Raw genomic sequence first — 14,056 nt, forward strand, 5'->3', positions numbered from 1 at the left:
GAAAACATTACCTTCAGATCATTCTCAAGCTAATGGCCTGTGCAGACAAAAATTCTTTGTACACTGTCTTGTGACTACATTCCATTATGTCAAGGTTATTACTGTCTCTCTCGGGTCTTCTATGCCTGCCGTAATGAGGATTTATACTCTGTCGTATGAAAGAGCATAAATTATAAGCATTAAGTCGTTCTGTAACACTTCTCTTCTGGGAGAACAATTTTGGACACTTGGGGTGTAACATCTCTCTCTACTGCTTGTAAAAATTACAAAAGAGGTTTTGTGATCACTTTTCTGCACCGTGCATGTGGATTTGCACGGCACATTAATGTTACCATCCTCAAACTAGAAGCTTAACATAAAGACTAATGCTATTGAGGCTACATGTGATTTTCAGGGGGCTTTTTTGTGGGGTGTTTTTACTTGACACTTTTTTTTTATTAAAGGAATTCCCAATGTGCTTTAACAAATGAAATAAAAGGAAACATTCATATCATGATATCCGCAGCAACTTCTGATCCTTAAAGGTCTCCTTGAAGGCATTTTTTGCAGGATAAGAGGGCTTTTATGGACACAGGGTTTTGATGGAATCAATGTGATGACATTTGGTTGAAGAACCCAGTCCATGACTGCCTCTATCGTTCACAGAAACTCCATGACAACTTAATGTCCCATCATTTTATACAGTCATATATTTAATTTGATATCGTTGCTGTCGTGCAGAAAACTCAAACTCAAACTCATCTCCATATGTTAACGTTTTTTCGTAAATTAACGCCCTACTTGATCATACTACAGCGTCACACAAAAGCATCAAAAGTGGCAGATCTACAAGCTCGAAACACGGTGCGAAGCGACGGGTTTTGAGCTTGTTGATCTGCTACTTTTGCTATTTTTGAATCCTGAAAAGTAACAGTTTTGGACATCCACCCGACAGAGACGATATACAGTATAGTCTCACGTAACTATACAGATCCAATCTGTATGGTAGAGTATGTTAATATAAATTATAACAATTGGGGTGGTTGTGTTTTGTCTCCCTGCTCTTCTAATGAGACATTTAGATTGTATCAAAGGTCATGTCTCACCTAGGACTTGACACAAATTTTGACCTGATGGTCAAGATTCTATTTATCCCCTGAGCAAGCAGGCAGGCTTTATCAGCTCAATGGCAACAATTTCAGCACTTACGCAGGAAACCGGGTTCAAATCCGAGGTAGAAGAGGAAAGTTACACAGTGCAGCTTCACCACAAAACACCATAGATTTACCCTCCAACATCTAAACCACTGGGTCTGTAAAACTCATTTTATCAAAATGTAATCAAATGGATCCTTACAGGCCCACTTGTAACCTCTGACTATAGAATTAGTCATGAGGATTTTACCTTTACCACGCACCAAATGGGGGTCCGTAGTATAGGTAATGCAGATCAAAATGGGGGTCCTTGAAATTAAAAAGGTGTGAGAATCACTTATCTAAACTATTTTTCTGCGTAGAGGCTCACCAAGTCAAATTCCTTACTTCACAAAAATGAAGAATTATGATTCTGAATGCTGAATCTCATAGCACAAGGGACAGAACTACATGATATCCTGTGTATTGCTAAATGACATTCCTCATCAATAAATCAGTCAGGTACTGTATATCCTTATTATTTAATCACATGTGTCATTCTTTAGTTTGTCTCATCCCACAAATACTTCATGTCATGTATTTGCTTTTATCTGGTATCACTGCAACACCTCCCTGTGGCCAAGTTCTGCACCTTACGTTGTATAATCTCACAGCACCACCAAGTGGCCAAATGCCATACATATCCAATATTTTCTACTGAAAGGCTGCCTCTTCTTTCATTCAGTTGAGGAAAAAAAGTCTTCTTTTGTTTAGCAACAACTGTGAAAAGGGTTGTGACACAAAGTATGAATTAAACCAAAGAGTGAAGTGTTTACACTGGCTTTTGAGTAGAGGCCTTGTTGACAACAGGAATGTGTTTCACCATAGAAACGATCAGGGTTCCTTCTCTCAGTTTAACCTCAAAGTGCAAATGCAGCTTGGCTTTTTCACCATGACAACTGCCAGTGGAATGAGTCTTCCAGTATAGAGATGATACATGGCTGAGATTGGATGGAGACTGTTCATACTAGCTACACAGCACAATCCGTATTAATACATCCCTTCTGTTTCCTTATCTAATTTGATCCATTTGTGACTGAGAATGTGCACTTGTAATCAAGTGGACCCCGCTTACAGGCTCATCTGGTTAAATTTGCTGTGATAGGCTAGTGTTCAATCAGAACAACACTGATGATAACGCTGTCAAACAAGTCCATAAAGCTATTTATGAAATCTATGAAAAAAACTGTAAAAATCTGTAAAACATATGTGTACAATATTGGTGATAGGGTGTAGCGTTAGGTGTTCTAGTGTCATGAACTGGGTTGGACACTACAGGAGTAACTTACAAGTTATTTTATTTTAACTAAAAACAACAAACTTTACAAAATACACAACTTGGTGTGAGTAGTCAGTGGCATCAGTAGTGTATGTACGGATGTGTGAAAATGTAGTCTAAATGCAAACACAAATCCAAAAGCAACCAAACAAAACTGCAGCCTGCCATGAGTGAGAAAAAATAGCTTAGGCCAGCCTGCTTAAATACTCCAGGGACGAGTGGAGTCTCGTCCCATAGACACACCCCTGGCAGGCTGGCCCTCTCCTCCTACACAGGACAGAAAAGAGCCAATCATTAGGACCAAATGCAAACCAAAGACAGAACAAACACATGACCACAAACTTAGTGAAGCGGTCATCACAGTGCCTTTCCTGATGCCATACAACCCGTCCCGTGGAGAATTGGGACACTTCAGGAACAACCTGAAGATGACTTCATCACCACCATCACATCAATGAATTGATGAACCTGCTGGAAAATAATATGATTTTGTTTTGGGTCATACTTGCAAATGGCGCTTGAATGGAGATAGTCAAGAGTAGTTTAAGTACAAGCTTTCAACAAAGTGTCATAATACTGTATGGACATTTAATGAATGTAAGGGGTGACCCTGTTTTGTTCAGAGTGACCTTGCCTAATCGTGGACAGTCTTAATTTGCTATTTACATTTTGCAACAATACAATAAAATGACTTGATTGTATTGTGTGTGTGTGTGTATTTAATTGTTATATTATGTATAGGATATACCATGTTTTTGTTTGTGCAAATTGAAGTGAGTCTGAAATATTGATATCATTTTCTCAGAGAATTACACACAAAAAAACAATTACCTCATAGGTAGAGGTACAGTATTACTGTTATGTGAGAGTTATCAGTTATCCTGTTAAGTTGAGTATTGATTATTTTGTCTACAGATGCTTGGAACTAAAGCGGTCAACAAAAAGTATGGCTCCCACACACCCCCTCTCTCTCTGTCTGTTCTCAGCAGGTGAACTGGTGGTGCTTTTGAGGTAACCAGGTGTGCTCCCCTATGCCCATCACTCAATCATCCACGCAAACCAGTGACAGGGCATTGACCAAATATATAAATAATCAACATAAATATCACAATAACAGTAAACCCATTCATGCCTCCTACACAGCCTATAAAAGACAATGGACTGACTTCTGACTAACAAACTAAACTATGAAATCGTACTTTATGCTAAGGCTAATCTAAGCTACCTGCTCATTATACATTCACAGAATAATTTGCACTGTGGTATATCACTAAACATTTAGTTATATGTATGTATGTTAATTAGAATCATTGAAATCGCTTTTGTCGTTATTAGTATTGTTAATTATTGTCCACATTATAGTGGTGGGGGGTTCATGCACCATTTTCTTTTCTTACTTGTTACTAATCACAGGCTACATTCAAGCTGGTAAAAAAAAAAAGTTTTCAAAGCATTGCATTATCAGTAAAGAGCAGGGATATCATTTGTTAAGAACATTTCTTTTGGATATACATCAACTATTTATTTTTTCGCTTGACAAAGCAGGACAACCCAAGTCCTCTCTCAAAATAAGTCCCTTTCAGTCAATCACACAATGTGTGATGTGAGACAAATGCATTTCTGTGCGCATTAGCAGTGACCAGATGTGTAAAATCTCTTGGTGTTTGGGTGGCTTCACTGGCTACACACATACACTCCTACACCAGTATGCCTGTCAGAGCATAAGGACCAGGCCAGCTGGGTTTGAAGTTTCATAGAATGATTCATTCGGGCATATGCATATGAGGATGAACAAACGGTGATGATGATGATTGAACTGGGTATGATAGGAAAAATAGTAACAATCAGTACAAACAAACAAATAAACAAATACTCAAAAGGAACATACATACTAATAAACAGGAAAGGAACAGAACTTACTTAATGCATCAAGTGTATATATAACATGGAGTACTAGCCAGCAGTATCACTTCCCCCTTCAGACAAATGTTTGACCTTACATTACATGGGTCTATAGACCTACCTCAGGTGTGCCAAATTAGACTAAAATCAGGCTCCACCCACCACTAAGTGAAATGATTAAAACCCCAGAATCCAACTCCACCCACTCCCAGCCAGAAAGCGAAGGGATTTTGTACAGGATGTTTACATCTAAGAGGTCACTTGACTTTTTGAAATGTTAGATTCGACTTAAGTAAATTATTCACAAACAAGAAACAAGAGTAGCAAATAAAAAAGTTAAAGAAAAAAAAGAAAAAGTAAAAAAAAGAAAGAAAAAGAAAATCTGAATGCATGCAGGGACCACCTGCAATAACTCAGCGGACCACCAGTGGTAATTATGTAAACACAGTGAAATCCTTTCATAAAAGCTGGCAATGGAGCCCGCCATCAGTGGTGGACAAGTACTTTTAGCTCAGTACAGTACTTAAGTACATTTTCTGAGTCTGTACTTGAGTAGCTATTGTATTTTTGGATACGTTTCAAAGACAAATATTGCACTTTTGACTTCAGTACATTTCTAGGGAGGGAAAAAGTAGATTATGAATTAATAATTAAGCCCTATTTCAAATATAGTGAAAATATCAGTGCGTTGTGACCTTGTAGATCAGCTATTTTCACTGTTATTGATATATTTTTGTAAAGCAAATACTCCAGTACTTTACAACTTTCACTTGCAGTTGAGTAATAATAAGCCAGTATCTATACTTTGACTTACGTACTGGGTTTGAGTACTTCTTGAGTACTAGTTGAGTACCACTGCCGGCCATATACAATTTACTCTGCATCTGCATCCGATCCTTCTTGTCGTCTCTCTGTCACCAGCAGGACTCTGTTCAGAGTCACATGTCTCTGTCTCTGTGAATAGAGGTAGAATAGCAAGTATTAAGCTGTGTCATGTTTGTAATACAGAATAAGTTAAAAAAATAGCGTTGGTTAGTCAAAAATAGCAGATATACAAGCTCGCAGCGCATCACTTTGTGCTTGTATATCTGCTATTTTTGAACATTTTAGAAAAATCTTGAAAGTGTGAGTAGCCTACTGATTAAGAAGGCATTTGTAGAATCGACCTTAGGTCTTAATGGGTTAAAGGAGTTCACCCCAAAAAATATTAATATTCTATCAATTACACACCACATAAAGCCTTGAATTCATGGAGATTTTTTCGTTTTGGTCACATTCCAGTCTCCTATTGACCGATGACCTGGTCATCAAATTATTGTCTCAGGAATGTGACAAAAACAAAAAATAAATCAGCAGGCTTCATGGGGTGTGTAATTGATAGAAAATAAGTCATTATTTGGGTGAACTACTCCTTTAAGGGTAGTACCCGGTTCCCAGACGGACCTCCTGACCCACTGCATGCTGACTAGTTAAGATGATGAGATGTGACTCATGTGAGACAGTGACTGGTCAGGGTGGAGACACACATCATTTTGATATTCACATTATTCTCATTATAGATATAGGTGGATGGATATATCAAATCATCAAATCAGTTCAAGACTTACCAGTTTGCTTCCGTTTCGTCCGCATTACTGCCACCAAGACGACAAACACTGGAATCACTACCCCAGTAGTAATCCCAGCAGCTCGTCCACGTCCATGCACTGTGGGAATCTCAATCTCTGAAAGACAGTGAGACACACAACAGTTGTCAACATTATAAAATGAAATCAAGCAAATCAACGGTAGTGTTAAAAATGGTTAGAGGCACTGTCCTATATGGGTCCAAAGCTCACAGGTTTGATACATACTGGTCTCGTTTTAAGATAGTAGATTTAGTGACCTGAAAATCGAGTCCTATATTGCGCCGATCAGAGCAATGGCCATTTATGTGTTGAACACAGCTGTAAGCCTGTAACACTGCTGTAGTGCCATTTCATTTTTTTGGGACATGACTATTCTCATCATGCCAGTGGGAAAATAGCGTTTCTACGACATTCATAGGTTTCAACTTTTCACATGTATAGAATATCACAACTTTTGACATTCATTGTCACATCACTCCTGAGATCACGTGTACATAATTTGGTGACTATTAGAAAAAACAAAATCATATTTCTTCAGTACACTGCACATTTATCGCATTTGTGGTGCTCTTTGGCTCACACGCACGCGCACGCACACGCACACACACACACACACACACACACACACACACACACACACACACACACACACACACACACACACACACACACACACACACACACCTTACCTAACCCCGCCCCCCCTCCTTGAACTGTTTATTGTCTCCGCCAGGCCAAAGGCATGGCGAGAGAGTATGTTTTACCCTCCGTCCGTCCTTGTGTCCGTCCTTGTGTCCGTCCGTCCGTCCTTCTGTCTGTTACCAGCTAATCTCCGCCACCGTTGGCCCGGTCGCTGTGAAACTGCACACACACACTCCCTCGATGCCACGGCAGAACCTCTGCCCCAAATGTTTCACATGGGCCTGTTATAGCGCCACCAGGAGGCCGATTTGTGCAAAACCCATTTTTGGATATTACTCCTACAGATTTTATCTGTAGGCCGAGGAAGAAATGCCACCCTTTTCACATTGCCCTATTATAGCGCCACTAGGAGGCCACAATAACGACGTGACCTGGCGGAGACCTGTGCTCCGAGGAGCACTTTTTCTAGTTGTACATATTTCTTGTTTTCCATACCAGAAACCTGTAAGCTGACTGTATGACGTTCTGCATAGTAGTGTATATCTGTCTGTTTTCTTAAATGTCATCATGATTTGAGTGCGTGGGGATCTCATTTTAAATAAGCCATTGTGCTTTTATGAGCGATCCAGTTTAGATCGGATCGCTCATTGTGAATTGTACTTCCATGTACTTCCATGTACTGTTTCCATCCTAAATAAAGTATTCAATCAATCAGTCAATCAATCAATCAATCAATCAATCAATCAATCAATCAATCAATCAATGTGTTCATCACCTGGAATGACATGGTATATCTCAACAGTGTGGTTGATGTGTGGTTGGTGAACTCTGCAGGTCACGTTCCCTGCCCGCCTCACTGTCACGTTCCTCCGGACAACATAGCAGCTGTGGGAATGGCTGACTGTCTCTGAGGATCCAGCGGTGAGGTTGTTTCCCTCACTGTCCAGCCAAGACACCTCAGGTTGCGGATACCAGCACCCGGAATCACATGTCAAAGATATATCTAAATGGGCCAAGCTATCGTCGATTGGTCCATTTACAGAGATCACTGGCTGAGACACAGCCCCTGCAAAAACAAATAAACATGATTATCTATCTGTCTGTCTGTCTGTCTGTCCTGTCTGTCTGTACCTACATACCTAACCACCTGCCCACTCATCCATCCATCCACCCACGGTCTATGCTTTCAGAGATGTGCTGAAACCCGGGCTGTGGCCGGTATCATGTAAATTGTTGAATTTGAGGAGTCTTGCTAAAAAAAACAATGTTTACTGACAGCTATTTTGTCCTGCTCTTTTCTTCCTTGTTGTTTTCCCACCCATGTTTTGACAAGTGCATCTTACCAACAAGGAGCTGGATCAAACTGCTGCGTTTGATCCTGTTGCGTTGTTGGCTGCGTAGACTCGGAACGAAACACTTGAACGTCCCCTCATCCGAGTGCTGCACCTTGGACAGCTTCAGTGAGATGTTACCACGACGCAGCTCCTCAGCGAACAGGGACGTCCTCTGTTCATACAAAGGGTTCAGAACGCCGTCAATCGTACGGCCCTGTTGGTGGATGTGCACGTCTTCTGGCTTCAGGTCAGGTCTGGACCACTCCACTGTCATATTGTCCACGTCGACAGGAGGCCAGATGTGACAAGGAAGGGTCACATCCTCCCCCACATTGACCAGCACAGGCTTAGACGACCCGATCACCTGAGGGTCTCCTTAAAACAAAACAAAATGGCTTTAGTGTAGTGATAGGCCTAGAAATCTTTCATGTTACAGTATATGTTTATTAACGGCAACTATAAAACACATGTTCAATTGCTCAACAACGTTCAACAAATATTTATTATATTACTAGTTATTCAAAAAATCGCATCAACTGAAAAAACTAAAACGTTCAACCATAAGCCTGTGATAACAGATGTGCTATAGCACCAGGACAATTGTCTGCTTAGGTTAACTGCTGTAAAAATGTTTTATTTCTGACAGATGATAGCTACTGTATATTCCTCATGATATACAGTTAAGGGCATCATGTTGATTAAGAAACATTGTACAAAAACAATAAAGGTTGCACAATAAAGCAAATTGTGTAAAGAATATCAAAATGTTTTTTTTAAGGCTAATATGTAACAAAGTATGCAAGAAAATAACTTTTCATCTGTTTCATATTTTTGGAGATAATATATTAACAATACAATTTTGGAAAAAAAACAAAAAAGTATATATAATTGATGTTACCAGTTTTAAATACTATATACAGATTTTTTAAATGCTTTAGTTTTTAAGTGATGCTATTTTCCATACTCTGCATTCATTCTCTATTTGTTACAATGTATAAAATCAAACACATTCCAGCATCCAATGTCCACCATTCCAAATGTAATGCACTTCTCACTGCTTTCCCTAAACAGTCTGAAAACTGCTATCTATCCCTAGCAATAGCTTTCCCCTTCCTAAGTACCGGAGTCTCATACATTGCTGTCATACTCTCAAGTCAAGTCATACCCCAGCTGTCTTGCTAGATACAATGATGATGCTATGGAGTGTGTTCTTATTAACCAATGATAATGAGCCATACCAGGAAACAAAACAAAAAGTTAATGCACTCTCCAGAAGGATCGATGGAAGAGTACCATTAGACTTTTTTCTACGTTGTACTGTCTCAGTCTGCGCATAAAATGCACACTGTAGGGTGTAGGCCTAGCAGGCATATGCTTGGCAGAAACCATGCTAAAGATATGAGAAACCATGCTAAAAAGAAAATTGGAGATGCAGCATTCTAAGTAACTCTGCAGTAAATAACTTTTATAAGTTGTACATGTTACAACTTATAAAATCAAGTAAGGTGTAAGGTTATGTAAAATCAAGTAAGGTTACCTATCACAGATATGTTATAGTCGCTGGTCAAAATCAGAAAAAATGCAAAGGTCATCGCCTCTAGCACCGCCATGTTGCAGTCTTCAGGTGCGTTTGTCTCATGTGACATACGTAATACGTGCTGTATGTAAATATGTCACGTGAAATTGCTCAACATGACTGGTTAAAGGAATAGTTCACCCAAAACATTCGCATTCCTAAGCCAATCATTTGATGACCGGCGGAGACTGATCCGGTCGGAGACTCAATTGACCGGCATTTGAGTCCATTTCATGGAGTGTGTAATTGATAGAAAATATGTTTTTTTTTTGTTTTTTTTACTCCTTTAAAGAAAATAACTTTCAATAATTGAATGTGGGGATTGATTCTCGAAAGTAAATGTCAGTATCAGAAGTATCGATATTTTTGTAAACATATGCAAGTGATCAATACATTGATTTAGTGTGGATTGGAATTGGATAAAATGCAGCCCCTCCCGCCCTGCCTGTGCCTCAGCTGTAAATACATTTGATGAGTCGTATCATGTACAGTAACAGCATAAAATTAAAATGACCTGCTATGATAATTAATAAATAAATACCTGTTACAGATGTGTTGTAGCAGCTGGTCCATATTGCCAGGGAAAATGTGGAAATAAATACACTTTGTTGATTTCACAGCAAAGACACTGAGTCCATTGGAGGGAAAAATATGAGAGTGAACCACCACAACAATTCCATCCGATCTACCTGGTCCCACAGCCTGGTACACAGTGGTACAGTATGCTGCTTCTGCTTGTTCTGCTTCTGTTACTTCCATCTTCTAGATTCAGTTAAAATCTACAGTGTCCAGTTTGTCAGATTTTCTTTCTATCAGTCATACGCTCTTGATCAGTTGTAGTGTTCCACCACCCTCAGTCACCCAATATGCTGTAAAACTGGTTTGTCAAACTGCTGTGTATGTAATTTAGAACTCAGTTCTTTGTTTGAGGTTGGGCCTAACATCACCTGGTGAACAACCGGTTCACTTTCCCATACAAAAAGGTTATAAATCAATCTGATGTCTGAGTTTATTTCCTCCCCATGTGCACTGTAGAAGAAATAGACATCTAATAAAACGTTTAGTAAGAAAGAAATAGACAACCTGTCCTACAGTATTCAATGACAGTCCACAACACTACTAAACAACTGAAAACAGTCCAATGGACTGATGTTAACATCCCCCAGCCTGATCAAGCCAGGTAGAGGAGGAGTTGTACAGTCTTTTTTTTGTGACAGGCAGAAAATATCTCTTTTAGTGCTCCTTATCACAATGTAGGTGCAATAGCCTCTTGTTTAAGGAGCTTCTCTGCCACGCCACAGTGTCATAGGGGGTGAGAGGGATTGTCCACGATGGCCAGGATATTAGTCCTAATGTTCCTTTTGCCCACCTCCTTCAGTGTCCAGATTGGTGCCAAGGACAGAACCAGCTTTCCTAAGCTTATTCAGCCTCCTGGTGTCACCTTCATTGATACCACATACAGCACTTCGCTGACCACCACAGACTGGCAGAACATGGTCAGCAGTGCCCTGCACACAAGCCAAAGGTGTCATCAGGAATTAAATCCGGCTCTGGCCCCTCTTATACAGGACATCTGTGTTCCCAGTCCAGCCCAGTTTATTGTCCAAGTACCCCAGATACTTGTAACTCTAAACCACCTCCAGGCCACGCCCTCTCCCTGGATGGAAACAGGAGATAGGGGGCCCTCTCCCTCCTAGAGGCCACCAGTATCTCCTTTGTTTTGCCGATGTTGAGTAGCAGATGTTCTGTTCACGCCACTCAATACAACTGTCCACCAATTCACTGCACTCCATATCTTATAGCATCCACTGACACATCCCACAATGTCCAGAAGTATTCGAGTTTGACCTGAAAGGCTGAAGTGGAAGGGATACTCACCACAGACCACCAGACCAGACAGACACACATCCCTAACTGTGGCCTGTTGTTCGTGCATGCATGCTATGGTTTTATCTCACATGATATACAACTACTTGGTCACAAGCTGGAGAAACTTCTATCAAGCCAGGACTGGATCCCTGAATGGGCCTGTTGTCCTTTCTGGTTGCCCCCGGCCCCTGCACCTTCTGTACTCATGAGATATGTTTTTCAAGACTGGTTACTGGTTAGATCTTCACCAGACAGTGAAAATCACCACTGCGTTTACATTTTATTATAGAGTGCTAAATTCAAATAATGTAAAAACTTAATACATTAAGTCAATTAAAGGTAAGTGATATTTAATCAAAATGTATCAAAATAAGTGTTATATAGCTCTATATTATGATAGTACCCATTAGAGTGTTTGTTTAGTAACATGAGTCTCTCCAGCTCTTTAGTAAACTAAAATAAAATGCATTTTCAGGTCGGGATACCAATTGTATCCAGTCAGGAGAGAGAACTCACACAGGATACAGGATAAACAAGTGAATTTGAAAGTGATGACACAAATAAATGAGCAGACACAATTTGAACACTATAAAATCAAAGTTGATAAATGGGTACTCTCTCCCGATTGGCTGAAATTGACAACCCACCTGAAAATGTACTTTCTGTTAAAGAGCTGAAGGGATGGAGAGACCCCTGTTACTGAACAAAAACACTTTAGCAATTATTACTATCACAATATAGAGCTTTAACCTTTTTACTCAAATATTTTTGTTTTAACCAAAACATTTAACTTACTCTTAAGATAAATAATAATGGCAATATAAGTTATTAAGTAAGTGTTATGCACAGCAATGAGTAATGCAAAAAATGATGGTACACATGGTTAAGATTTCAGTTCACATGGTGGCTGGAGAAGTCTAGACAGTGCATGGTTTTTCCACAAAGTTCCATTTCCTTTTCTTGTCCAATGACAAATATAGGCCTACTTAAAATACTGATGGCAGCACTTTATCCCGTTTCATGTACGGTAGAATATACATACTGTATATGGCTGACATTTGAGTTCCTTCTTCCATTTCCTCAGCTGGAGAAGTCTTGTCATATGATTTGTGGTTTGTTACTGTAGCCTACCTTTCTTCACCATCGTTAGATGTTGCTGTTGAGACAAATACATTTCCCATTTGACATGTTGAAAAGATAATTTATTGTATGTCTTGTTGTCGCATGGCGTCTGTTCCCAAACTCATTTGACTGCTCTCTTGTCTTATTAGTTCATTAATTCACTGAAAAAAAGTTGTAGGTGCCTATAGTACTAAACTGGTAACACACCTAGACCATTGATATCTATGTTGCAAGGGCCATTCTGCAAGTGCCCCTCCCCTGATATGATTGGGTGGAGTTCACATTTTAAACCAGCAAACCTGAGTGCTATTGGACGGTGGATGATATGAATGGATGTTTTTGTCTGGGTTGTCAAATGAATCCTAGATCGAGCCACGGGATCAACGTGATCGTCGATCTTAAAGACATGATTGCCTAATGCCCAACCCTGCTCTAAAACAACTGGTTGTTAGTGGCACTGTCCAAGGCGAGAAGGTCCTTTTAGCCTGTGGTGTATTTGGTGTTATTCCATCTGTGGTTATTTTAGATAATTACCTAAATAAAACAATCTAGTGTGCACACCGGAAAAAATAGACCAGAAAACATGTAATATGTCTTCTTTTATTTGCCTGAACCCCCCCTTTGCCCCACTTTTTGGCAACACCTTATAGACAAATTAGCACATTTTCTAGTTGTATAGATGAATTGCTTGATAATTAGAACAAGTAAAAGTATGTTTAAACATGTGTAATGAATTGTATTATGACCTACGTACCATCTACATTAACAGTTGATGTTAATTCAGCGTTACAGTAGGCTAAAGGGGCACTAGATAACATTCTGCCACTAGATGTCACACGTTTTCCAACACTTCTATCACATAGAATTGTTACTTACCCAACACCTCTATAATGGAGCAAAGAGCTGCAACTATGTAGTCTGCATCTGCATCATTGAAACGGAATGGCTGTTTTACAAGAATTTGTGGTACAAATATTTAGGATAAAAAGTACCGTACCCAACGAAAACAGATGGATCTGGAGTTTGACATTCTGACAAAATATGTAATTTCACAATCAATCATAATCATTTTACAAAGTGGCTCTGTAGGAGTCTAGCCATCTGTGAGAGGGTCTGTCCATCTGTCTGAACTCTGGAGCTAATCTCACAAACAACACCAAATTTGTTGTTCACACAGACGACTTTATACAGACGTTTATACAGACGGCTTGTAGAAAGCCGATCGGCTTGTAGAATGATGGTGAGCTTGTAGATCAGCTATATTCTCCAAAGAGGTTTTGTGTAGAGGGAAAACAGAACAGATCAAGTACAGAAAGGTCAAGTTTAATAAGCATTGGGGGCTTAAAATGGTTACATTTTAAAACTACAAATTAACATGAATCCAACATATTAAAAGAAAAGAAAACACTTATGTTAGTGCTATCAAACAAGTCTATGAAGCTATCTATGAAATCTATGAAAAGGTTTAATCTGCGACACAATTTTATACATTATGTAGTGGGAGTCCCTGCTTCAACTGGGCAACCGGTTTT

At 39.5% G+C, this 14,056-nt stretch overlaps 1 protein-coding gene across 4 annotated transcripts; it reads right to left on the bottom strand.

The window, feature by feature from the left end:
- Nucleotides 1-2,402: 2,402 nt before the first annotated feature.
- On the bottom strand, nt 2,403-10,502 carry LOC311037585 (butyrophilin-like protein 10). 4 transcript variants are annotated; one of them, XM_084046806.1, is made up of 6 exons: nt 9,495-9,576; nt 7,967-8,332; nt 7,399-7,689; nt 5,961-6,077; nt 5,168-5,307; nt 2,403-2,718 (listed from the first exon to the last, which is right to left on the bottom strand). In XM_084046806.1, the coding sequence occupies exons 1-5, from the start codon at nt 9,565-9,567 to the stop codon at nt 5,195-5,197; spliced, it is 960 nt and encodes a 319-aa protein (XP_083902932.1). In that variant the 5' UTR covers nt 9,568-9,576; the 3' UTR covers nt 2,403-2,718; nt 5,168-5,194. The 4 variants fall into 4 exon arrangements, with proteins under 4 accessions (XP_083902932.1, XP_083902931.1, XP_083902933.1 ...); XM_084046805.1 differs by having other exon boundaries at nt 2,403-2,922; XM_084046807.1 differs by lacking the exon at nt 9,495-9,576 and adding an exon at nt 10,075-10,502 and having other exon boundaries at nt 2,403-5,307.
- Nucleotides 10,503-14,056: the final 3,554 nt, after the last annotated feature.

This window comes from Gymnoscopelus microlampas (genome assembly GCF_963454915.1).
Source record: "Gymnoscopelus microlampas genome assembly, chromosome: 21".
Taxonomy (NCBI): domain Eukaryota; kingdom Metazoa; phylum Chordata; class Actinopteri; order Myctophiformes; family Myctophidae; genus Gymnoscopelus; species Gymnoscopelus microlampas.

Coding starts and splice junctions, on each gene's coding strand:
- LOC311037585 (XM_084046806.1), bottom strand. CDS start 9,567: ATGGCGGTGCTAGAGGCGATGACCTTTGCATTTTTTCTGATTTTGACC. Junction 8,333..9,494: donor CTATAACATATCTGTGATAG/GTAACCTTACTT, acceptor TTTTGTTTTAAG/GAGACCCTCAGGTGATCGGG. Junction 7,690..7,966: donor TTTGATCCAGCTCCTTGTTG/GTAAGATGCACT, acceptor TTGTTTTTGCAG/GGGCTGTGTCTCAGCCAGTG.